At 38.9% G+C, this 27,467-nt stretch overlaps 1 protein-coding gene across 2 annotated transcripts in view; it reads right to left on the reverse strand.

The window, feature by feature from the left end:
• The window catches only part of DENND1B (DENN domain containing 1B), a 151,471-nt gene that overhangs the window by 85,266 nt on the left and 38,738 nt on the right, over positions 1–27,467 (reverse strand). For both annotated transcript variants that reach the window (XM_064719657.1, XM_064719656.1), the window contains exons 3-5: positions 26,006–26,049; positions 10,668–10,717; positions 2,673–2,792 (exon numbers count right to left, since the gene is read on the reverse strand). In XM_064719657.1, coding sequence (XP_064575727.1) covers positions 2,673–2,792; positions 10,668–10,717; positions 26,006–26,049 — 214 coding nt within the window. The remainder of the gene's footprint in view (positions 1–2,672; positions 2,793–10,667; positions 10,718–26,005; positions 26,050–27,467) is intronic.

Here is a 27,467-nt window from a genome sequence, read left to right on the forward strand (position 1 = left end):
TTCAGATGGGCAATGAATTATAGAGCAAAGTCTCATAAACCACAATGACTTTAATCTTACATGCAGCTTTGAGTTGCTGGTGTAAAACCTGAGGACAAGCAGCCTTTACTTCAGCTTTCAGTTAAGAATCCCATTCAGCAGTTGAAATTCTATCTCTTTAGAAGCCCTGGCAGAGGTTAACACGTGGCTTGGTACTATCCACAAAGGACACATACAAGGGAAAAGCTGTGTCCTGTTGCCCACTCAAACATCTACAGCATTTCCTTCCAGTCAATTTAACTGGCTTGTTCCTGCTTGTCTTAAAAGATTTTTAGTTACATTTCAGTTATTTATGACAATTCAACTAAGTTTTCTGTATTTAACTATCTCTAATTGTCTTTGTCAAAGCCTCTGTCAGTAATCTTATTACAGTCCTCTTGTCCAAGGGGATACATCCATGTGCACAGGAGAAGGCAGTTTGACATGGCATTCCTGTACACCTGCACCTGTGTGTTTATAGAAAAGTCCATGGCTGTAGTGCACACACTTATGATGAACAAGTAGTCTGAACTGCCCGTACATCAGCTATCATGTGTATACACACAGCAAACAATTTTATGTGGTTTTGATATATGGACAAAAGCGAGGTTGAACATGTACACACATTCTTCACATATTAAGACAGCATTCTTTTTTTAATCATTATTTTGGTTCATTTAAGAACAATAAGAATGTGCAAAGGAGATAAAATGCCCAAAGAAATCTGCTTAGTGAGTCTTCTTTCACTTGGTCACCTCTAATGAATCTTGGGATTCAGAGAAAAAGCCAGACCGGCTACTAGAACATATCAGATGGAAATAGTGCTGCATTCCTTCCAGCTAAACACAACACAACACACACATTCTGGAGATAAGCAGAGTACCCAGCCACGAGAACAGTGCTATGAAGCTGGTGCTGTTATGCTTTCAGCTGTGCCTTGTAAATTTGAAATTGTCACAATAAAAGCAATAAAGGCAATGCTTTGGATACGGTTCAGTGAAAAATTATAGCTTGCCACTTTTCATTTTCCTACTTATTTCTACCAAGTAACAGACCATTGAATAATCTTTAGCTGATGCACGTCCGTGGGGATATGTTAAAAGAAATACCCAGTTTACACCAGCTGAGAATTTACATCCTTGCTTTGCAGCACTCAATGCAGTACTTAAATGCACTTGAGTGTGCATAACTGATTAGATGTTGTTACAGCCACACAAACAATGCAAAAAATTTTGTTTCTAGCTTGATGAGGGAAGAAAAGATTAACTCACAGAAAAGAGCTAAAAGCACACACATATTTTCACTCTGGGCTTTAATAAGTTATATTAAAAAAAGGTATCACAGAGCAAATGGCTAAATATTACACATTCCAAAAGCCTAAGACTTAAATCCTTCTGAAGTATTACTAAAGGCATATTTCAAAGATCCCAGAAAGCAAATTAATTTCCAGAATAAAATATTTCCCTTTTGCTACTGTCATTATATGGTAGGGTTTTTTTGCAATATTTAGAGCAAACATTTCTTTTTAAATTACTTACCAAAAACATTCAGTGTACTGACTCTCAACATTAGTTTGACATCTGTTTAAAATTTCATTAAAATCTTGATGTGCTCTTAGCAATAATTTTAAGCACTACTCTACAAGCCTCTATATTGGCTGGTCTTTTTTCCCCTCAGTGTTCATTTTCTGATAATCCCTTTACAAGCTGATGTTGGGTTTTTCTCCCTAATTCACACGGTCTATCCTAGTGACATCCACCACAACTGCCTGATTTCCATGTTGCCCAAAAACCTGAGACCTTGCTCTTCTCCATATTCTTCCTACCCTGTTCTCCAAAATTCTCTTTCTCATTTGCTGCCAATGCATTTGGCTCCTCCTCTCTTATGTTTGTCCAGATTCTTGCTTTAAAAGCAACTTAAATTCAATTTTGTACTTTCTTTTTCCTGCTGAACTAGATATTCCTATTTCCTCTATTGAGCTTGCAGGCTGCTAGGTTCTTAATTGAAGTTGCAAATTTCTCTTTTAATGAGATCACTCTGCCTTTAATTTAATTACAATGGTTTTAGGACAGCTAAACAAATTGGGGTTTTTTGTTACCAAAACAATCATCTTAAGAGAGAAGAAAGAAAAAGAGAGAGAAACAAACTATTTCTTTGGGGTCACTCTCCCCAACATCAGTATCTTCTCTGCAATAAAACAGCATGCTCTTGTGAACTCTCTGGATCTATTGTTTCTTACATTAGATATCGTCTAGGCAAAGAACTTGGAACAGACACCCAAAAATCTCCTTTTCAAGGACAGGAATACAGAATAATGCACTTTATTGCTGAATTGACAGAGTGCTTGTCAAATATCTGATTAGAAAGTAAAAATATCCACATAACAGTCCAAGCCTCTAAGGCTGCAATGTATTGTCCTCTGCATTTAAGCAGATTTCATGTTATTTGAATAAAATTATTAAGTTCACAGAAGAATACCATCATATGCGGCCTGAGACCACTTTTCATGTGAAAGCAATGGTAACACTGTCATAGAAAAGCAATACCCCCGACAGCAAAGCTAAATACATTAGCAGAGAATTTGGAAAAGATAATTTTTTTTCTTGTATTTTCCATATTCTCTCATTGAGTCAATTTTTATTGTGCCACCTTACCTTAGGATACAGAGGCAGACCTTGCCTCCTGACGTCAAACGGCAGAATCCAAACCTTTGCTTACTTTCAATGTCAGTGAGCACAAAGGTGAAATGCTGTCCTACTTGGTTTTGGGACACCCTGAAAAAACAGATACAGAGCATAAAACCATTAAATCACATAAAACATGAGCATTTAAGCCATTGGTCTCAAGTATTTTCATGCTCAATCCTCACTATAATCATCAATACAATTTTATTGTCTGCTGTTCTTTTCCAGTTCTTACACAATCTTCTACAGCAGAATATCTAAGACCCTGCCAGTAATGATTAACACCTGCCATTTCTGGTTCAATCTTAGATGACCACGCTGAAAATTAATTCCCAGAGAAGCTAAAAATCATCACAGACCCCAGTCTACCAGTCAGAAAGCACAAATATTTTTTTAATTTATCCCCTGCAATATGGGGCAGGGAGGTTGTTAAGGTTTTGCTGATTGGTTTGGGTTTTTTTAAATCTCCAGCAGAATAAAACATAGAAAATCTTCACCCTAGGGAAAAAGAAAGCAGCAGTTGATCAAAGGGCAAGAGAAGCTACATAGGACACAGGGATTTTTTACTGTTTCAGACGTGCATGACAAAGGTTTAAAAATTAGCTATCTGGTTACCACTACCCAGCCTGTAGTCTCCCCACTCTTTTCAGTTTAGTTTAGCCCCTCTTGAACATAGAGTGACTAAGATGAACCAAAAGCCTGTACTGAGCATACAACATTAGAAGATAGACTTACTCCAATATAATCACCCATAATTAATGGACTTTTTCCCATTATTTCCCATTCAAATCATTAAAACAAGCACTTTCCTCAGCTGCCTTCAGCAGCCTGGAATGACCCAGTGCTCTCTTTAACCACTGTAAATACTCAATGGCTTGTGCCCAGTCCCTCCCTGCTCAGGTTCTGGGGAGCTGGGATGCTGCACGCTGCACTGACACCACAGAGCCATCACTAACCTGGCCCTACTGCACCCCTGCCACCCCTGTGGTGTCCTCTGCCACCTCTCTGCACTTTGCCCCTACCTGCAAAGCGCAAACTGCCATAGAATGTGCTGTGTGGTTTCAGCAGCCCTGTGCACCCTGGGGCTCCCACAGAAACCCAGCAGCAGCCGCTCAGCTGGAGCACTGGAAATGCTCCAAGCGGTGACCTCGGCTGCCTCTGCTCCCACCCTCTCTCAGCTCGGCCACGTCCCACTCTGGGTCCTGGAGCTTCCAGCAGCCAGGCCTGGCTTCTCCTCACACCATGGAACACTTGGCAGCGTTAGGCTGGAGGCTCTGTGCACAACCATACCAATCCAAATTGATTTTAATGTACTGTGTACATCTCTGTCAGGCAAAATGTCTGTACACAGGGCCACTTTAAAAATGAGACATAAATTCTGATATTTTCTACTAAAAATAGCCCAGTCAAGTTATGAGTTCAGTGGGAAGCATTTCTGATGCCACCTCACCATCTCCAAATCACAATCTTCCATTTGCTTCTTTAAGAGAGGCAACTCCATGTTTGACAGTCAGCATAAAAGTGGCCCAGCTTGAAAACTGCTTCCCACACAGTTTAGAAAGAGATGTGAGCAGTAAGTCCCAGATTTTTAATTTGAGAAACACTCCAAGGCTAAAACTGAATTTCCACAAGAACCCAAAAATTTGCATTTGGTCCCGTTTGCTTCAAAAGAACAGCTAACAGAAGCCAGTGACCAACCACCCATCTGGACTACATTTTCTGTTCAGTTTAAAATACTGAATTAATTCTGGATTTCTAATTTGAGAGCTCCACTTAAGATGTGGGGGCAGCAAGTTTGCCTGTTTTTCTACTCCTCTTCAGCAGAATTAAAACTGACTATATGTAAGCCTTACCATGAAAAACAAATGATAATTGGGGATTTCAATTGATAGATGACCACAATGTATAAACCAGATACATAAAACATTCCACAAGTGCTAGCACTACAGTTTTAACACATATATATTCAATCATGCAGACAAACACTGGCCAAGCGACTTGGGGTTTGTGCCTCTCTGTTTCACTGCAGCACATTCAGCTTGTTCAGAACTCAAGTCTCCCTGCAGCAACAGGCAGCAGCTCCTGACCCTGCTACCTGGACCACAGCATTGATGCCTCTCAAGTTTTCTTAGTATGAAAACCAGCACAAATAAAATGAAATTATCATATACCAGAATTCCCTCAACAAAATGTTATCCAGACTTTTTATTGGAGCACAAGATTAAGTAGTCCAGCTGCAAAACCCTTCTGCAGAAAGCTGGTCTAGTCAGCTGTTTGAAGGAAGCATGATCTGCTCCCTTGAAGGGGAGAGCAGGCACAAATCGTTCCCAACCAGTGCTGACATTCTCCTCACTCTTTCCTCTGCCTTGCTTTTGACTTACTTTCAACTCTTGCCCTGCATGCTTACTTTTAATGTTAGTTCAATAATAATAAATCACTAATAATGAAGAATGTGTGTAAATACTTATTAACCCTGCAGACTACAATGGGCTCTTTCAAGGTTATTACAGTTCACTATAGAAATAAAAATCGGTTTTAAAATTTTCTGTGTACCTACACAATGCAGAAAAGGCTCTTTAGTACCCATGGAGTAGGTAAAGAGTAATTTTAAAGATTTTTGTTTACACTACAGCCATTGCTTAGGCCTCATTTTAAGGGAGCCTTGAGAGAGTTGATTAAGGCAGGAACTGCATCTCTCCTTCAAACAAAAAGCAGCATATCTAATCACTAAATTTATCCTTTGCTCTCCACAAAAACTGCTCTTCTTCCAGATTATTTTGTTTAGGATAGAGAAGATGTTTGAAATTATATAAAATACTATGTACATGTCCTTGACCAATATAAATAATATACACATTTCTGACTGAAGGTTTTATGGCTGCTACTTAAACCTGAAAGTTTCATATGTATTACAATTCTCAAACTGATAGGGAAAACCAAACCCATCAGTCACCAGTCAGTCATCCTAATTTCCCAAATCAAAGAACAGAATAGAAACTGCTTCAAGCAGGAATTTGAAAACCAGATGTTAAGGTGGTGGTACAAGCTGATGGAGAGACTGGGGAGACAGTAACACCAGGTTGGGCATTCTCCTTCAGCTAACTGCTATCCCCAAATCTAAGCTTCAAGGCCTATTTTCTTCACTTCCATACCCATTACAGGATCCACAAGCCCAGAGCTCAGGTTCTCTGTGTGGAGGGCTCCTCTGTTCCAACCAAGCTCTCTGATTTGAGCTCTGCCTCCCAATTCAGAAAAAAAAAAAAAAAGTAACAGGAGAAAAACTGCAGAAGATATGAAAATGGACAATGCCACCACCAAGTAAGAAAATTCCCACAAATAAAAAGCACAGTTAGCTTATTAATGGGGTTATGTTTTCATAACAACAGAAGCATTTAAAGAAACCACAACTACTGAGTAAAGAGTCTCACTGTGAGTATTCCAGATGCAACAGAAGCCTGTCTAGAAGCTCTGTCTCAGGGCCCTGACCATCACACCTGGCCAAAGGTGTATGGGAGCACACAGCAGCTCCCTCAGCATTCCAGGTTTCCTCTCAGACAAGTGCACTTCTGCACACCCATGGAAACCAAACAACCCCTGAGTGAAATCAATAATTACACTCCTCACAGCACACACTGCAGCCTGTCCTCACACTTCTCACACACACATTCACTGTTACACAAACGTGCCATAATACAGTGAGACACAAGATGAAAAGAACTCAGTTGTGTGTAACTGCTGCTACATTTTTGAGTTTGCAATCCCCCTTGCAAACTGATTGCAGTGCCTGAAGGGTACAGGAAATGCTACAGTTCATTTATCTTCACCCGCACAGCTTGAAATACTTTCTTGATTATTTACTTTTCATTCTCAACTATTTACTCTGAAGGCAAAATTTGTGTGTAAGATATCTTATAACTGTCTTTTACAAGATCTGCAAATTCAATGATTTCAAGGCATCATTTTGCACTTCTCTTATCATAGCTGTGTTTCTGCACAGACTTTTACCACAAATACCAACAGAAACGGCATCAGCCAGGAACAAGAGAGTGACAGTGATGTCATTCCTGCTATCATTACTCACTCACCCTAAAACATTATGAGTTAAATAACCTGCATGGTAATTCCCACACTCGAGTGACATTCTGCTGCTAAGGAGAAACCCCCCACAGCAGCAGCACCATTGATTATCCTCCAAAATCCAACGCTTGGCTGTGACTGGGTGAGCACCATGGGGAAATTAATGAGGTACACATCACTGTCTCCATGCTGGTCCTACAGGCAGTTCCCAAAAGAGTATCTAAAAGAGGCTTGTGTGCTGCACATTCAGCAGGAGAAATGCATCCTGAAAGGGAAAAGACTGAGGAATGAAAGGAGCAAGGGAAGTACTTATGGTGGAGAGAAATGGCAGAGGCTCAAAGAACAGATAAAAATGAGGGGTCAAGCAGTGACATAGCACAACTTCAGGTTGAACATGAAATGCTCCAAAAGGAACAAGGGAAGTTGCATCCTCACCAGTCATCACCCAGTTACACAACTGATGGATGTGGAGACTGGTGTATGGACTCTGCAAAGTCACACCTGAGCTCTGGGTTGAGAGGGAAAATACAAAAGGCTGCTGGAGAAAGAAAAGTGAATCAAACCATGCAGGATTTGCACAGAGGACTCAAGCAACAAGAGAGAACAAAATGCTTTCGTCTGAAGCATTAATATTGCTTTAGCAAACATTAAAATGAAATTAAAATCTCTGTCCTCACATGTTAAATCTTCCTAGACCATACAAAAATAAATAAATGGAGTACCAAAGAAAAGGATCTTTCTTTGTAAATACATACATGCAAACTGCTAGAATATTATATACTTGTGCCATTATTAAATATAAAATAATTGATTCACAAAAAGAGACATAGGTACTTGGAACAAATGCTAAAGAACTTCTATGATGCAATTAATTTCTTAATCTCTTTAAAATAAAATGTCAGTCATAACTAGAAGGAACATTTTACATGTTTGTTTTCAATAAAAAAATTTATATAAAGCTCAAAGTTTAAGTCATGGTCAAAGAATTTTTTTTACACCATTGTGCCTCTTTTGGCTTGACTTTCAGTTTCAATTTAATGGGAGTTTCCGTTAGATTTTTAATTACCACTCACAGTATGTACTTTTGATAATTAGTGTGAGTAGTGTACAGCTATTTATAACATCTGCATAAGGTATGCCCAGTGAGATGATGCAAGCAGCATCAAACAGTGAGAACTAAATCTGGATCTCTATGATCATCGCAGCAAAGTGGAAAAAAGAAAATCCAATAGATGATCTCATTTCTTTTTTAATTCCTTAAGTAATTAACACAGGTGACTTGAAAGAAAATGGGTGACAGCGATCTTACTGCTGGTGCTTTAACTTTCCTTTCTCCATAATTTGAAGAACACAGATTTTCTACTTTTAGTTTTATTTAGCTGGATAAGAGAATTAACACTCCATTATCTATAACTCTGCTGTGTAGCAGAAACCCAGAAGGAATCCATATAACGGTCACATTTTTTAAATAAGTATCAGAATCAGTGGAAGTCACTACTTTTGCACTAGTAACTTCTAGCTCTTAATAGGCTCAGACAATGCTTGAAGTATTTAATATTCATAAATATACATATCCTATATATATGTATATAAATATATATCTACTACAGGTTGAGAAGCTATGCTCTCTGCAGTACAATACGCTCAATGAACGAAATAGATATTTTCTATTTCAGTTCAAATGTTTCTGTACAGAAATGGTCATTGAAAATGCCTGTAAAATACCTGGGAGTATTAGGTGCACCATCTATCATGATCCTATATACAAGAGGAAAACTATATATACATATATACATTCATGAGACAAGGGAAAGCACATGTATGGCTGAACAAACACTAAAATGATTGTAACATCTTAAATCTCGAGTAGAAAAAAGCCCTATAAAAAAGAACTTCAGCAGTGTTTTTCTTGATCCTTTTCTTTATCACTCCACATGTCAAAATAAAAATCATTAAACTGAGAAAGCAGAAGACAACTAGTTATGTTTAAAACAATTGATAAGGTGTGTCTACACTACAGAAAACACTGGAGCTAAGTATGAAATGGCAAACACATCATGCAGCCACTAAGTTGTTCACACAAACAACTCGCCAGCGACAGTTCCACTTTCCTGAATGAGCTTCCAGCATATCTGTCCTTTGCTCCGCAATAGAACTGCCCCTCCTCATCCATGCTGCTGCACTCCCGTGATCCCAGTTGCCTTTGGTTCTCCCTGCAATCCCTCTGAACTCGGCTCCAGCTCCGCAGGGAGCGGGGCAGTGCCTGAGCAGGCTGCAGGCCAGACTGAGCAGCCTCACTCACTCCTCCCAGCACAACCCCAGCTTCCAGCAACCTCCACTCCTGGCCAGCTGACAAGTTTTATGAAATTTGTAGAAATTTTGCACTTTTGAGAACACTGCTTTACAGTCAAGCATGAAGCCAACAGTCAAAAAGCATTTCCGGGGAGAGGGCACAGGGGAGCTTAACAAACAACAAACTTGCTTTCACTTTTTCCTTTTTCTCCCTTTTATCTTTGTTTTTTACCCCCGCATATAATCAGCAAAAATAAATACTTAGCTATGCTAGAAATTCAAGTATTCCCACAGTTTATTAAGTTCATTCTCTTCATACCAGCAGCTAAGTGTCTTCTGAATGGTTCAAGAGAAATAGTTACAGTAAGACAACTTATTTGAAAATAATTACTCACTGCCACTGATTATTTTCTTGCCACTGGATGGCAGCAACAGAACCTCACCTTTTTCTGTTATCCTCAAATTTTATTTCCATTATTCATCTTCATTACCAATTTTAAACAGAATTCTGTACATATCTTAAGCACATTAAAGACTTTAATGCTTTAAAGCCAACCACTGACAACCATATTACTTAAGTCATTAAAACAGCTTAAAGGACAGTGAGCTTAGCCAGTTCAAAACCCAAACAACTTAATTAAATTCAGCTATAAAAGACTAAATAAGCCTAGTTTACTTCAGGGAAGTTGTGTTTATAAAGATCTTTATTTTGCCAGTGTGTTTTGCTGCAAAGACACTCTTCTTTCCTCTCTGCACACACCAGCTTTTCCTCTACTGACAGCAGCTTCTTGCATCCGATAGATGCTTCTCATGTCCAACTCACCATCTACAACTGATGCTCATGTTGTTCTGAAATTGGCTCAGCCTGCACATTACCTGGGTGTATCTTTCATTAATTATGCAAATCAAGCTTTGAATTCAATCTTTGCCAATTCAGACAATACAGGTTTTCCAAACCAAGTGAGTTCAATCTATTAAATAAATTACCATTAATCATTTTGACAAGACCAAATAAATATTTTCATTAATAAAAACATTTAATATGAACAATTTAAATGACTGGCAGCATTATATGAAAGCCAGACTATAACTGACACCAGAAAGGTAAGGACTAATTAATTATAAATAATGGTCTGGATTCTTCTCTGAGAAAAATCAATTGCATATTCAGCTACTTCCATGTAATTAAAGTCTTAATTTCTTTGAACTCAAACAACACATTTTCTGTACTGCTCAGTGAGTTTTTATATCCTGGTGCACCGTAACATTTTTAATGAAGCTGCTTACAGGAAACTGTATTACATCCTTATACTAACACAGATGGTGCTCACAATTACAGTGTACAAAACTGAGAGTTGGAATGCAGCTCCACCTGAACAGAAATATTCCTAAAATTCTGTAAGGATTACATTTTGCTGTGATAGTTTCCTACTAGTGACTTCATACTTACTTGAACAAAGGGTACGTTTTCTCTTCTGCAGCTGCAAGCTTAGGGAATACATTACATTTGCCTTTTCTTTAAATCTTTGCTTGTAATTATGCTAGAAATAATGTTCTATAAAATATTTTTAAATAAATGATAACTGTAGCACATACCTTTCAACGTCAAAAGGAAAGCAGAACTTTGGAACGCTGTTCAGCACTTCCTGAAAATACAAGCCAAAGAAGTGAAGTTAGGGGTTTTTTGAAAAGGCTTTTGAAAGGTTTGCTTTTTTAAAAAATGGCCAAAAATACTCATAACAAATAATAAGTTCAAGGAATATATGATTAGAAAAAGTACAGCACACGTTCCTGGACTGAAATAATTGATTATTAAAAAGGAATTAGGTTTGTGCTTTGGCAGATTGCAAAGACAATGCCATAGAAGCCCCAGGAGGGAAAGGCCTGGCCTGAAGGGTATTAACACCCTTCACATCCCCGCTGGGATTCCCTTCAACAAGGCCATATGGATTTTACAAGAAGCACCACACCATATGGGTAAGCCACGTCTGCTGCTACTTGTACCACAGACTAGCCACAGGGACTTCTGACAGATCCTGGCTCAAAAATACAAATGTTGTTTCAATTAAAATGCAGGCAGAGAAAAGGGAATGAAGTTGGCAGCAGAATGAATTACAGAGAGGTATAACAACTCTATACATGTTCCATAGTCAAATGCTGAAAGTGATGGAAATCGCCTACTGGTCCAAAGCAGAAATTTATATGATTAACCCTTTGGGTCTCACAAGCAAGCTTTGCTATCAATAAAGGAAAGGGGGTGGGGGAGAGCAAAATCCACCAGATCTACATTCATACCACAGTATGAAAGGATAATGTCTCTCTTTCGTGCAGAATTTTATTTAAGAAGCTGTTTAGTGGCAAATAAAATGTGTTAATTAAAATATAAAAATGCTCTCAAACTAGTCAACGTTTTTCTTTAAAAAAAAAAAGTGAATTACCAGATCATTTAGCAGCAAATATTAAACAACAACTTTACAAGATCCTAGAAAATAGGTTTTATTTCCCTGCTCCCAGCTGGGAAAACAAACCCCCTGTGAAATACCTCAGCAAGAAGAGACAGTTGACATCCATGCAGTTGGACAAAGCTGCAGAATTCCTTTTTTGTAGCAGCCCAACAGACCTGTATTTCTGTATACAAGAGCTGGCCTGCAAGGTTTGTTTTCAGAAAAGAGCACATGGATTACAAATTTCCAGGGCTGCACAAAAGGGCTTAAGAAGCTGATTTAAGGTGTTAGCACTGCAGCCTGAACACCCTGTTTACTGCAAGTTGGACAGCCAACTCCCATTAGGGGAAATTCTGCATTTAAATTCCTACACACTACAGTGACCACTTACTTCAAACACTCACCAGGCTCAGTGGATAGTGTAAAATACAAAGAGCCCACACAAGTTAATCAGCAAGAGAGGAAGAGTTCAGGAAAAAGACACCCGTGACTACAACATGCGTATGTTAGCTCCAACACTGTAAGGGTATATGATGTGCCTCAGTAAATCTTCATGTGATACTAAATCAGGAAGTCAATGTTTTTAGAATTTCCAAATCATACAAGAGATTTCAAGAAATCTTTAGAACTTTTTCTTGGTTGGCACAGTGCACAACAGCCACAGATGTGTTTTGGGAAAGGTTATGAACTCCATTAAAAACAACAGTAGTACATAGAATACTCTTCAAAAGGAACTGCTCAAGTACCATCCTACCTGCTCTGAGTGCCCACTGCAGAAGGGTGAGAAGCAAAATATAAACAGGGCAGGTAAGCATTTGATTTCTGCAGTCAGGAACAAGCGCACAATGCGAGTAGTAACAATAAAAAACTCTAACAAAAGAGAGCAAGCAGAACCAGCTAGTCAAAACTTCTAACTCAGAAATTTCCTAAACATTTACAAACAGCCTTTCACTTCAGACTCATAATGCTTGTTCCAAAGAAATAGTATTTAATTCTTCTTCTAAATCTGCACCTATTCTCACACCATAGGAAGTAATTTTTCTCCTCACTAACAAGGATTTTAATTGCTGCCTGGTGAGCTTAGCACTGACTCAGAATTGGGTATGGAAATGTATTCATTTATGTTCCCCATTGTATCCTCTCAGAATAAATTATCACGAGAGGAAAAGAAAACAAAAACAAAAAACCCGAAGGTATTAGCTCAATATTTTGACTGAAGAACCTGGAAATTACGGGTGTGTTTTGCAGCGCTGCCCGGGCCGAGCACAGGCCAGGGCTCCCCCGGCGCCGCCCGGCCCTCCCCAGGCGGCCACGCGCGCTCAACTTCTGCGGAGCGGCCTCCGCTCGCTTCCCAACTGGCAGGAGCATCCCTCGGGGGACAAGTCTTTAAACCTCCGCTCTCTTTAAAATTCAACCAGCCAGCAGGTCTATAGACTGGTGTATAAACAGTATAGACACACACACAAAAAAAAAAAAAAAATCCTCTCTCAGCTTATGTCAGTGACAAAGCAGCTCTGCAGTTGACTGCTTCTCCCCTGACAGCGTAAGCCGGGTTTACACAGATCAATAGATGGAAGTCCTACCTACCTTCCAGGACTCCGTCTTCTCCCTTAATTACAGGTGCTAAGCAGAATTTTCAAATGGAAAAAATGAAGCCCCCAAGGTGCTTCTAGGTGAATTTAAAATGTAAATGATATTATAGAGACACATTTGTGTACATATTTGTGTACAATTACAACTGGTACTCGCAGCAATCTCTCTATTGGATAGAACTGGAGCTCTGTCTCCTAACGGGTCATCCTTTTCAAGGCTAACCAGCCAGGACTTCCTCCTGAGTCAATATTTACACTCTCAGAAAAAGAATAACATTATTTGTTGTCTTTTATATTCACAACCTGATAAAATTGTATAAAAATTGATAAATGTATTTATTTCTGAAGGCAAAAGATTGTACAAGTCTTCAAAAAGCAAAATAGTTTGATTCACGTATCTCAGGATTATTTCCTCCTCTGGCTCTCACAGAATTAGCAGTTTCAGAAATGGTCCTTGTGTCATAAACAAGGTGTATACAGGGGGAAGATGATAATGATGTAAAAGAAAAAAATTAAAACCCACACAAGTAAAGCTATCTATTTGCTTTTAAACACTGACTAAATATCTACAGGTGCATATAAAATTGTGTTTAATTGCTGAGTTAAAGGACAACTATCTCATTCCTCATGCAAACTCCAAGAAGAAAATCATAAAAATAATATCATGTGAACTGTGGCGTGCTGCTTCCCTTGAAAAAAGCTTAAACAAAGACAGACATTTACAAAAATACTTGCTTTATACCTACAGCACAGCAGCACAACCCTGCACTCTCACAGACTCATGGTGCAATGGTTTATTAATTCACTCTCATCAGTTGCACTGTCCAACTCCAGCCTGGCCTGGTCATGCTCACTGGCTCTACAGTGGAAGGATATTACAGAAGCCTGAAAGGTAGGAATTATTTAGTGTTCCTTGCTTGTTTTGGTACCCACTCAGCTAATTCTGTGCATCACCATTTTATAAGGCAATGTAAACAGTAGTAGAAGATGCTTCTGAATTCATACATGCCAGCTTTGTGGGAAGAAAGGTTCTGATAACTTCAAAGTCTGGAAAGAAACATGGTCAGTAATTAACTGACCAGTTGAGGCACTTTTGCTTTCAGATATTTCAGATTTTCCTCTAGATCTAAAGACAAATTATGAAGAATTTCCTGAAATTGTTCTACATAAAAATTAATACCTCATAGTAACACTAATTGTCTTGCTATTCATAGCCACAGGGCAGTCCCACAAAAGTCCTGTGCACATCTCACCATTTCATTTGCAGTGTGACACCACAGGATGGGTGTAACACAACTGTGTGACGTGGGAGTCTCAGTGTGGGTGGCAAAACACAGAGCCCTAGATGTGCCCTCTAAGCTCCACCTGCTGCAACAGTTCTATTCACAGAAGATAGATAAGAAAATTTGTACAATCGCAGCTCCCTAAAAATAGACCTAATCTTTCCAGCCAACAATTTTCAGACTAACTTGCAGATATAGTGCTGTGGTTTTTGACAGTTCTTTCTATGTCAATACAGCTGCCACGTAACACTTCATACATCCCTGACAAACATGCAGAGAGGCAGGAGATTCTGGACCACGTAGCAGAAGTTGTCACTAATGGATTCAAGCAAGATTAAAATTCCACTTAACTGAGCTACATGTACATTTTTACAACCACAGATTGTTTTGACCCACAGAACAAATTCCACTCCACTGCTGAGAACAATTTTTGATCCTCTTTTAGTTGGCTAACATGTAAACCACAACTGGAAAGGCCCTACAGCCTAATGACTGACATTCAGAGGAATCACGTTGCTCGTAATACTTAAGCACAGAGCCCTTCAGAATACTTGCTCTTCAAAGGTGCTTGCATCACTCAGAAGCTTATTCAGAGAAATACCCATTGTGTAAAATGATTAAGAAGCTGAATACCTGCAAAGGAGGATGAGATCACTTACAGAATTTCAGCTAGATTTAATTTCTCTTGTTCCTGCTTCCACCTGGCCACCAATCAGTTACATGCTTCAGGAGAAGATGCCAGACAGGCAGCTGAAGATTTTTAGTAGCTTTGTCTGGTAACTTTGTGCTCTACACAGCAACAAGGGCACAGGTAAGGGCACAGAGAGATGAGGCAGCAGGACAGGAAGACTTTAGACAACAAGGTAATGGGATGAGCTTCAGATCTTAGAGAAGCAAAATCACATCAACAAGTAACTTTCATAGAGACGGCAGTGGAGGCCCCAAGGTCGCTGTACCTGTGACTGAACTTGGAGGTGATTGTTGCAGCATCATTTAGAACCAACAGCATGTTAAATACACACAAAAAAGGAATGAAAAAAGCCTTAAGGACTGGAAGAGTGAAGGACCAGGATGTGGTGCACTCCAGCTGGAGATATGCTACAGAATGTTCTTGCCCTGTAGAGCAGACTAAGGCTGCTGTCCCAGGCAGTACCCTTTTTACTGCTCTCACAGCAGCTTTCAAAGGCACTCCACAAGAAGGAAAGCTAATCCTGCACGATTAATCTCACTGTCCTACAAGACTGAGGCATAAGACTTTCTAAACTACCACACAGTAAGTTTTAAAATTCAGAGATTTTACTAAATTATAAATTCTTGGAGTCTCTACTTGCCTATTTGCTCCTGAATCTCATCACATAACCAGACAAAAATAAAGCCTGTTTCAGACAGGTGTGTCCAGTATAGCATACAGGGACTCAATTAAAATAACGAGCTCAGTTACAAATAAAACCAACATGAGGTTCAGCACAGGTTAATTTTCCTGCTTAAAGAAAAAACCCTTCAAATTTTCTGGAACTCATAATAAAAACATTAAAATTGACAATGCTCTTCTTTCCCTTTCTAAGGGGAAAGAAAGTTCCCCTTAGAATAAGGTTAGATTCAAATGTTACTATCCACCTCTACTATTGGCAAGACAAACAAAAACAAGATAAATACTACTTCACCACAAATCTCTAGCATACATGTAAAATTAGTATTCCACATATCAAAAAATTAGTTTTCCCACAGTTCCCTGGCTCATGTCAGGGAGATCATCATTCCCTAGGCAGTATCACAGTTGGGAAAAACAGGAAATATGTCTTTCCATCTCCACTCTTGAGATTACTATGTGAGCAACATTTAATTTTTAAGGTGGTAGAGTATTTACTACCTTTAAGAAAATTAATTACATTTTGCAAAACAAAAAAACAAAACAAAAACCCAAAAAACCGAAAAAAGAGGGAGCACCACTGCATGGCACACAACTTTCTTTCACCATGCAGCAGATGAAAAGTGGCTGTTTATTAATAAATACTTTACATGTCTAACACTATCTGGGAACTCAACAGAGAAGTTCTCTTAACTAGAATCATAGGAGACATTTTCTAAACCCAAATATATAAGTCTCTGAAGGTCAGGTTAAAATCCCCAAGCCATCCAGCTAAAGAGGCAGTAATACAGTAATATTTGTTTCACTCAAGACCTTCTCAGATCTCTCCCTTCTCACAACAGCAGTTAAGATGCAAGTCTGGCAGCAGTGCTGAGAACCTCCTGCACATCCTGTTCAGATGCTGCTTCACCACTTGTGAAAAAATAATTACTGTCAAAGAAATCACAAATTGAAAAACTGGTTCATAATTATTTGTTTTACCTGTTGTTTTTTCATTCCACCTTTGAATATTCTGACAGCAAGGGACAGAACTGAGCCTATCTGCAATAAACCCAACTCTGCCTATTCAATATATTACTTTAAAGTCAAGATTGCAGTCTCAGAAATGTCTGCAAAACAGTATCAAAGAATACCACAAGTAGAGAGTAGCTGACACTCTGGTCAAAAGGCTCCTATTTGCAAGATTTCCTTCTCAGCCACCAAGAAAGGCTATTTATAAAAGGAAAATGAACTATAAAAGAACATTACAGATAATGACTATCTGCATTAGCATGAAAATGAAATATACTTAAAAATCATAACATTTCAAGCATTTAAGTAGACAAACTCTACTCCTGATGCAATTTGATGCATTTCAAATTGATTTTAATTCCAAGCATATTTTGTTCCAAATATATTCCAAATATTTTTCCTTCACTAAGTACTGCATTAGTTACTTAAAAGACAAGTTCAGAAACAAAGAGTGTCTGTAAATAGTAGAATGCCATTCCTTGTCTACAAAGCTTTTAGTGAACAACTGGCTTGCTCAGTAAATACCTAGTACTGTGTACACAGAGAGTACTGCAGCCCTGCAGACTGCTCCTGCTCAGGCTGGGCATGAAACTGTTTTGTAAGCACCAGGAGATGCTCTTCCAGAATCACAACTTCCCACTGGTTATTCCACAAAATGACTGCACAGAACAGGCCATGAAGAAATCCCGATTTCACTGGCAATTCAGAAATTCAGTAGTCAGAAATCTGAGCATCAGGTCAATTGAGGAACAACCTGCGTGCCATGCTGAGAGAAAGCATCTGTAGCAGAGAGTGATTTATGCAGACAAACAAGGTGAGGCAGTCCAAAAGCCAAACCCTTGCCTGGGCTCATCCATGCCTAAATGTGCAACCCTGTGGGACAATGCTGGCTCCCATGGCTGGGTCAGCAGCAGGGGAAGTCAGGGAACCACACACCACCTTCTACAGGGTACTGAAACCAATGACATGTGGGGGCTGACTTGCTTGTCTCTGACAACAATCTACAGCCAAAGGAAAAGGAACTGAGAAAGGAAATCAGCTTCTAAGGAACCTGCTAGAATTGTAATTCCTTAAATAAAATTATTTGTGACATTTTTATAAAGGAAACACTTATTTCTTCTTTTACACTCAGCAGAGGTTACATTCTAAGCTTCATCATAATGCAGCTCAGTAACAATTGCTTGCAGTAATGGTTTTTCAGTACTAAATTGAGATATTATCAAGTGTGTTGAAAAACAGAAGGAAAATGAAACAACTACAGACCAAAGAGGGAAAGGGAAGAAGGAAACAAGCATAAATTTAAAGTGTTAACTTGCCCCTAGTGTTACCCAATGCAGACAGATGATTATCCCAAAAATAAAGTGCAGTGGACATACAACTGGGTGTCTTTTTCCCTAGAAGATTGCCATGTACACTCACTATCTACAGCTGAGCCTGTCCAGGCCTTCTGGCTCCCTGCTCAAAGCCTCTGGCAGCTTTATTGCCAGCAATTACTGTGCAACAATTGCAGGCTGGTGCTGCTGCACGTGAGCATCAGTCAGCCACCTCAGCACTCTGCCAACCAGCTTAGCTCTGACCTCTGATGCAGCATAAGCCAACTCTGAACAGCTAAACCAGGAGGGAGGCAGCTTTCACCAGCAAGCCAGGCAGCACAAGCAGCTACAGCCAAGAAGATTTTCAGTTCCTTCACTTTGATCAGAAGAAGGAAACTGCACATGTGTTTCTCAGGGGAGACACTCATAAATCTAAACTAGCATTCACAACACTTACTGAAAAATTAGCAGAAATCATGTTCCTACAGCAGAACTTCTCTACAATTGAAAGAAGTCTTCCCTCTTCCAAAATTTAGTTTAAAACTCAAGAATGGGTGCAGTGAGTGTTCACTGGCCCAGTAAATTTTCCCGAATTGTCATTAGTGCCTAGTGAAGGCTCAAGGGCAGAAATGAGCATGCACTGTACCCTCAGAGACAGATGATTTCTCATATGTAGATTTTTCATTATCAACTGTAATTAATTAATGACTGCACACAGAAACAGACACACAAAACCCAGAAACTCAACATCTCTGCTTAGGGGGGAAAACAAGTAGAGTCTACCAGCCAGGTAGTTCACAACAAACTTAGACCTTGAAAACTTACACAGAAGGAACGAGCACCAGAAATAGTTACATTTTGATGGATTAACGTATTTCCTTTGCTGATCACCTGCCTGGAACTGCTTCACCTTCCCTTATTCCTGGTCCAAGGTCCCAAACCAAGTAGCCTGAATCCTTCCAGCTGCAGCCCACTAATCACCCTTGCACTGCTGCTCCTGTTCCTGACTTTAGTCCCATCAAGTCTTGTTCTTTGCCTGGTTCCTTGATTTCATCACACATGGATTATGCACTTGGATCCCAAACCATTTCCTAATATATGCAATATGTAAAAGAGTATTTTATTTAACAAAATATCAACAAATTATTTGAAGTGACACTTGAAATATGTGTAGCAGTAATAGTGAACCAAAGTACCTCAAAAGCTCTCTGGGTTCTGCAGAAAACTATCATCCGGAAAGGCAGAAGAGCCAAGAACCAAACACAGGGTTCAGGAATATTACATCCAGTACTTAATACAGAAAGGACAGGATGTTCCTAAAAGTGCAGCAGAGCAAGCCTGAGACACAAAACCAACACTGCCAGTAAGAGAGGCAACAAACTGAAGACTGAAATGGAATGAGGGTATTAAGGAACCAGAGGAGAAAGTACAAGGTATCCCAGAATAAGGAATTAGTGGATATTCCACTGGAATACTCTGAGGGCAGCTGAGGTCAATCAACAATGACACCACACATGACAATTTGGCAGTCTTTCTAGAAGATGTTCCAAATGATTGTCATCACTACTTCAACCATCAGTTAATTTTTTCTTCTTTGGTTTGGCACATCACCATAGGCTGAAATCTGATTTGGCTTTGAAATAATCCAAATCAGTAACAATTATTTTCAATAGGCTGATAGAGAATATCTGAAGGACAGTCAAATATTAATTCTACACTTATTTGAGCAAACAGAGAAAAAACTACTTCTACAAAATGTAGTCCCCCAATATCACAGCTGTATGATTTAAAAAATGGCTAACATATGCAGACAGTCTATTAAAATGCACATAATTTATTTGACTCAAAATGAAAACATATCTAACAAGTAATTCCATTCATCTGGCCCTTTTTCACCCAGTCTTAAGATATACAAATGTGTGCCTTTTCACCAGAACACAGCAGCTGGGAATGAAAAGAAAAGCATTCAAATGATCATTTTCACATCATATTCCATCGTCTTTTCACCAGCTTCTCCCCAGTCTTTCTTTGAGTCCCATTCTGTTACAAGAGAGCTGCTTTTTAGATCAATTCATATTTCCATAATCCACACTGCTGTTTCTCTCTCTCCTCCCCAGGGTGGACTAACCCCTGCATCCAGAACTATGGCTTACAACTGTCATTAAGACCTGTAACAATAACAAGATAACAAAAGAGCTGGTAGAGATGAGGTTAGCCAGTACCATATGCTGATCAAGTTCAACATTTTTAACTTAAAAGCTCTATAAAACAAAACTCCCACAATTCTGAGAACAAGTATACTTCATGTTGCCACCTGTCCTCAAAATTTCAAGGAAATACCAAGTTTTTTATATTGCCCTTTTATAATTTTTAAAATTTAAAAAATAAAAGTCTCAAGGATTTATTCTGTCTCTGTTGGGATGAATTAAAAGAAAAAGTTGAGAAAGCATCTTGGAATATTCACATCTTGAATGATGTAAGGGCCTTGGTGATTCTGGGTGTTCCCAGCATGTCTTCGTGGGCAGTTGTTCCACAGAATATTTATCAGGACTGAACAGATCTTTTCTGTTCACACAGTGCAGTTAGCAACTATAAATACACCTCTGAATGTTTTCCTGCTGATCATCCATCAGCCGGGATTTGCACAGACAAAAAGCATTGCTGCCTTATACACACAGTATTTTTCAATAAAAACAGTGTCTACCAAATGCAAAGTGTCAGAAAAACCACTTCATCTTAACCAGATAAACCTTATCTTAAGCAGATAAAGCTCCCTTGCAATGTACAAAATTGCCTCATTGCCATCATCTCAGCAGGGCTAACTGCTTTCCACAAAGATTCAAGTTTGAAAATATCCCTTAACTAAATATAATGTGCAACATTTAGACAAAAACATCACTGAAAATTACTAGTCTTATTAGATTGATTCTTCTTTTCTCATACCAACGCACTCAAATTTCAATCATATTATTAATAAACAAACAACAAAATCACCAAACCCTTTTTAAGATTTCCTGATAAAAACAACCCCACAAAGCAAGCACCTATCTAGTTAGCATAAACATTTTTAAATGTGTATTTAATGCCTCATCAGAATACAAGAACAAAGGCATCTCATGCAGAAGCCTGGTGAGATGCATCCCCTAGCAGCACGCCTGCAGCCTTGGAGGGAGTGTAAACAGCCTCATACCTCCTGGGCTCCTGCTGCTCTCTTACAGAGCACAGAGGAACACAACATCTCACTGCTGGCTTCCACACATTCGTTGGACCCAGAGAACAGACTGTAGCTTGCTTCTGGAGAATAGTCAAAAAAACAAACAAAAATAAATAGCCAACTTGCACTATTATTTAAATCTTTTAAAAAAAAATATAATCTTTTTCATAGTGACCTCATTTATGTATTTGCTGCCACAATCCATTCAATGAAATATTCCACCCTGAAAGAAACTGAGCCTTTTGTCTCCAATCAGATGCTCATTTAAGCCAGGCTTAACTTTCAGTAGTTAAAACAAACATTGAAAGTCAAGTATGTGATTAGTGCTATGCTGTGGGAAGACCAACACACTGGCACTTCTGAGGATTTATCCTTTAAACAACAGCATATGCACCTGTACATCTTTATGTACACAAATATTTTCACAAAAAGTGGGTAAATTTACATGTACAGTATCAGACTTTAGTTTGGGTCACTGCAGGATATAAAGCTCACAATTCAGTGGTGACATCTGCATAATGTGATACAGTAAAATTAAAACCCAGATGTTACGTAAAATATGATAGTAACATAAAGAGCATTACCCTAACTTCAGAGAAAACAGCAGAGATTTCTCATGTGGGATGCCATATCCCTTACTCATCTGCAGGGTTTGGGTGACATGGGAAAGCAGATTTAGACTGCTTGTCTTTGAAATCAAGAGGAGATAGGATGAAATCTGCAACACAACCAACAGCCTAACGCAGAGTCTGAATTCCTTCTTAACCCACATCTTCAGTTAATAACCCCTTGTCATGTTTAGTACTAAAGTGGATTCTGTTAAGACCATCTCAATTTGGCTATTTGTGTGTCATCTTCCTAGTGAGATGGTTTTCAGCAGCAGAGAAGTTGCAGGCTGAAATCAGAAAATATTATGTAATTAGAGGGGCAAAGAATGAGAACTATTCAATGGACACCACATACTACAGGTAGAAATCACTTTAGATCAATAGGTGGTCAGATTAAAAAGCTACTGAATTCTTACACAGCTAAAAATAATGCCCCACATACCTGTAATTACTAAATTAGTAAGAAATGTTTGACCTCACATGCCCCAAAGCCAACATAGAAGGCAGTGCCACCTCTTGCCCAGGCACCACCTGCTGCTGCTGCTGTCAGCACTGTGCTCTCCTCCTTCCTTGTGCCAACACCACTCTTTTCCCCGCAATGTTCCAACTCATGGAAGCTGATGGGAGTGTCAGTGTTTTTATTTGCTGAACAGACACGAACAGAGCCACAGTGCAGACATCTGGACACTGTGACATCAGTAGGGTTTTGCTGCGGACTGCACTGCCACGAGCAGACAAGCCAGCGTCAGGAGATCGCAGCTCTGCTGGGCAACATCAGCTGCTGCAGAAATGTGTTTTCTTCTTCAACAGCCAGCAAGTACTTCAGTTTGGAAGCCAAGGTGTTGTTTTCATTTGGGCTGCTTTTCTAAAGCCCTTAAAATACTTTTTCCTTAAAAACAAGTGGATTTTTTTTTTCCAGATATCACAGCATTAATATTTTTTCTTCAGCCTTTGATTTAAAAATGGGCTTGTAAGGCTGAAATTAAACTCTAGTTTCACCAGTCTGAATAAACAAAATAGAAATTTCAAGATTAAAAATATACTGATCTTTTATAATGGGAAATTTTGCATGAAGGGGCTATTTGAACATACAACAAGACAGTGCCTCTAGGAATATACATTCAAAATTCATTTTAAAGAAAAAAAATATCCCATTAAATGGCTACAGCTCATTCTTTATCCAAATTTGAGCACTGGAGGATAACCACAGAAGACCTATATATGCTCAAATCAGAAATCTTCACTTTTTTTTCTGCGGTGCTGAGATGATTCACAACTTTTTCCACATTGTCAAACTCATTTTTATAGCACTAATGCCAGTACAACAGTAACTTGTAACTCTAAGATGTCTCAAACAGATTAGTTCTTCTGGCTCTTGAAGCACTTTTAATAAATACTTCCTTTGAAATGGTAGTGTGGCTCTTTGTACTTTGAATTCTAACCAGCATGAGTTCATTTTTTCATTGACAGTTTTGAGAGTTACTAAAAATGGAACTACACCGACCTCAAACAATAAAATAAAATTAAAAAAAAAAAAAAGGCAAAAACACTTTCTGAACACTCCTGGCAAAGAGAAGTGTTTTCATTTAATGCCTGGAAGCATTACTTCTTTTCCTTCCCTACTGTGTTTTTCTCTTTTCCTTCTTATTCTGGCATCTGAGGAGTTGCCAGAGAGAAAATAAGTGGTTTCCCTGCAGTCAGGGCAGATAAGGAACTCAACAATGAATCCTGCAAATTCTTTTGTGGTACCAAAACCACACCTTAATATTTCCTTTACTTGACAGACTGTGAGTAAGTAAATATGACAAATTCCTGGTCTTGTCTTCCTCCTGATCAACTCTAATTTCTACATCCCATCCACAACAGATCACATGTTTAACAAAACATGAGTTTGGAAAGACAATATTTAAGAAAAAATTGCACCAAAAGAATATTGAACAGCATCAAAGAAAATGGTAGGGCAGAAGAAAAACAGAAGATTTGAGAAGAGCAAGCACTGGGAAGTTCAGGCATACTTAGAGGAGAAATGTGAGAAAGAGGAAGAAAATGTCAAAATGGCTTAGACAAGTTCTCTTTGCATTATGAAAGCAACAAAAAGGTGACATGATAAACTGTAGAAAAATTCAGGAAGAGAGGAAAATATTTTGCCCACTGTTATCACATCACTGTGCAAACAGACAGCCCTTCAATTTTAGGAAAGATGATTCTTTGGGATACATCCAAAACTAACTCACACATTTTACATTTAAAATAGAAATGACTGAAAAACAGAACAGAGAATATTCTTCTTCTTTTCTTTCTTTTTTTTTCCTTTAACATTCTCCCCACAAACTTTGACGGAAATTAGCCCTGGTAGTTTTAGTGGGGTTTTGATTTTTACAGAAATTAAATCTGGTGGATACTCAGGTCTCCAATCCTAACCTACCCAATTCAACGTGCACACACACACGCAGAGAAGGCTTCTCCTGATTTCACTTCATGAATTGGCTCAGGGGTTTGCTTCAGAAGCTGCTGTATATTCTGTTTAAATCCAGCGGTTCTAATAGGAAAATTTCCCTTGCAAGGAGGATTAAAATACCCTTTTTTCCAGGAACACAAGCAATTTACTTGAAATGCCAAAGACCCTACACAACTGAGACACAGTGTGCAGGCACAGGTTTATCAGAGCCCAAAGGCAGAGTGCTGCCTGAGGCCTCTGGTGTTTATAGATTAGGTATGTCTACTGCATCTTTGTAGGATTCCCCTCCATCTTTAGTGGGCTTCATCTTCTAATCATTTTTCTACACCAGCTGTTCTTTGAATAACCTTCGACTTCCTGAATAAGCTCCCATTTTTCTTCATACATAATTTCTCTTTTTTTTAAGATCAAGTCTTTCTTAGGGAAAAAGAACAAAACCAACTAGAAAAAAAGAATTTAAATGACAATGAAGACGATCATGCTGCAGCCAGGATAATTATCAAAACTTGCTGAATGCCTAGCTGAGAACATATAACAACACACTTTGCTCATTTGTCACTGTTTTACAGGCTGCACATTTCTGACTGATGCTATTCCCTAACCACACATCCTGCTTTCTATGTTTGTATATTTATTCCTTTCATCATGAATCACCTTATAGCTGTCTTTATAGAATCTTGTACTATTGATTAAAAAAAAATGAACAATTTATCAACACCTGCTGTACAACAAGACTTCCAGATCATCCACTGTGGTGATATTACCAATGAAGAATATGTTTGCCACAATATTAGTATAAAAACAAGAGGCAAAGAAGCCATTGGGTGGGACAGAGATATTTATTATTTTTGTTGCTATATGAATTTTCTTTTATGAAAATAAAAATATTTCCATGCAAGAAACTCTTGCAGAAGTTGCTGAAATAATAAAATTTAGTAATTTCATTAGATTTTAATATTAATAACTTTCATAACATAGTCATGGGGCAAAAAACCCAAACCCAATACTAATTAATAGTTTGCTGTCATTACAAACAGTGAAATAATCCATCAGTCCTGCATGTATAAACTTTCCTTTGAGGATTAATTATAGATAGAACATAGGATTTTCACGCTTTCAGAATCAGTAACTTTAGATCAGTCTCTTATAAGGGACTGAGAATTTTTTTTCCCCAAGCAAAAAACTCGGCTATCTCTAAAATATTATTAAATAACTACCTAAAATCTTGCATTGAAAAGGATTAAAGGAATAGAATGCACATGTTAAGAGGACATACATGGGTAGCTCTTCAATTTTTTTGATCTGGTGGTTTTTTTATAACATTAATGTTCAGCAAAGTTTTATTGATAATTTTTCCCACATTTTCAATCCCAAAACAGATAAAAAACCAACATGTCCAACAGGACCACCTGGTAAAATACTCTATATCAAAAATAAGGTGATACAGAGAATTAGCACGACATTCCACGCTCTACAACTGCTGTTGAGTATTCCTGTCACAGAGGCAATCTAATCACCAAGCCACCAGTTGGGTGAAGGCTTCCACCCTGTTATCATTAGCATCTGCCTCTCCACAGCTGAATAGAAGAGCTTTTTTATTATTATTCTAACATAAAAAAAAGTTCAATCGCATGTTTCCAACCTGGTCTCCAAAGTCCTCCGGGAACTTCCACAGTACCACTGGATCTGTAAATAATTGACAGACAGCATTAATCAGAGGCAAAGGAACAGAGTATTACAGTCAGGGTACATTAATATTAAAGAGAGGGTCAGCTTAGCGTCAAGCTTTGCGGCAAGTGCAAAAATATATCTAAAAACTAAGGAAGATACTGGATTATTAAAAGACTTATTTCATATTTATGAAAGTGCATGTTTATTGTTTTACATATGGCAGCAGGTTATAATGTACAGAACTCTTAATATTCAATTCTTTATTCCTGAAATATCTCATTCTTTAAGCACATTTAATTTTCTCTTTTTAATTCAATTAAGAAATAAAGAGATAGAAAATCTCTGTTCATCCCAGGAAAAAAGAACAGAAAATTATAAGATGGGAAAAAAAGGCCTTTATGAAAGTACAGAAAAACATCCTTTGTGGTTTTAAAGATAGTACCAACGTAACCAGCACTCCCAAGGAAGAGTTTAGACAAGCTAGCATGGTTCAGCATTTTCTGCTCAGACCCATTTAAAACCAGCATTTCAATAGTCGAAGTTTTCACTAACCACTTGTAAACTGCTAATTATAAAAATAATCCATTATTTAGGCTACATATTAGTCTGAACTTAATATTGTTTTGAAAGCCTCTGTCACAAGGATTGGAACCATAACCTTTCAACAAAAACACAAACCATGAGCTTCATCCTGCCTCCCCCCGCCCAAGCTGTTAAGGTCCTTTGACACAAACCCTTCCCGAGGTGCTACTGTTACACAGCCACAAACACCCACGAAGCCTCACAGGCTTCTAAACAACAGGTTAGCAGCGATGTTTGTCCACCTGCTCAAAGTGAAATTATCCACCTTCCTGCCAGGGAGACCCAGGGCAGTGCCAGAGCTGGACCAGAGGCAGAGCTCTCCAATTCCTGCTCGTGTCCCAGCTGCGCCACTGACCACGCGGCCAGCAGCAGCTCGGGGTGCCCGAGGGCAGGAAAACAGAAGAGAAGCAACAGTGAGTGCCAGGACACCGCCTGATGGGAACTGCCACCTCTTGTCTGTCCCAGGAGCTGCTGGATCCCTGTCCTCCAAGAAGCCAGTGTCTGGGAAACTCTTCAGATTTCCACATCAGGCTCTAATACCATCACTGTGTGGTAACTCAGAAACGTCCTTCTCATTGCTAGGTTTGACATCAGAACCACTGGGTTTTCCACTCTTGGCAAAGTACAGAGGTTTCTACTCTTCTTCAGGCCCCATAGATGTTTGCTGGTGCAAACTGGAGGTTTAATAAGAAGGGAAATGCCACTGCTGGTGGTGTCATTCCCCGCTTCTGATCTCAAATCCTGCTGTTCAGCATGGAGGTGTCGCACGTGTACATTTGCTGCTGGCCCAGCCACCAGGAGCTGGAGACCCAAATCAGCACTCCCCCTCGATCCCAGGCCAGATCTTAAAC

The sequence above is a fragment of the Zonotrichia leucophrys genome, chromosome 8, assembly GCF_028769735.1.
Source record: "Zonotrichia leucophrys gambelii isolate GWCS_2022_RI chromosome 8, RI_Zleu_2.0, whole genome shotgun sequence".
In the NCBI taxonomy this organism is placed as follows: Eukaryota; Metazoa; Chordata; class Aves; order Passeriformes; family Passerellidae; genus Zonotrichia; species Zonotrichia leucophrys.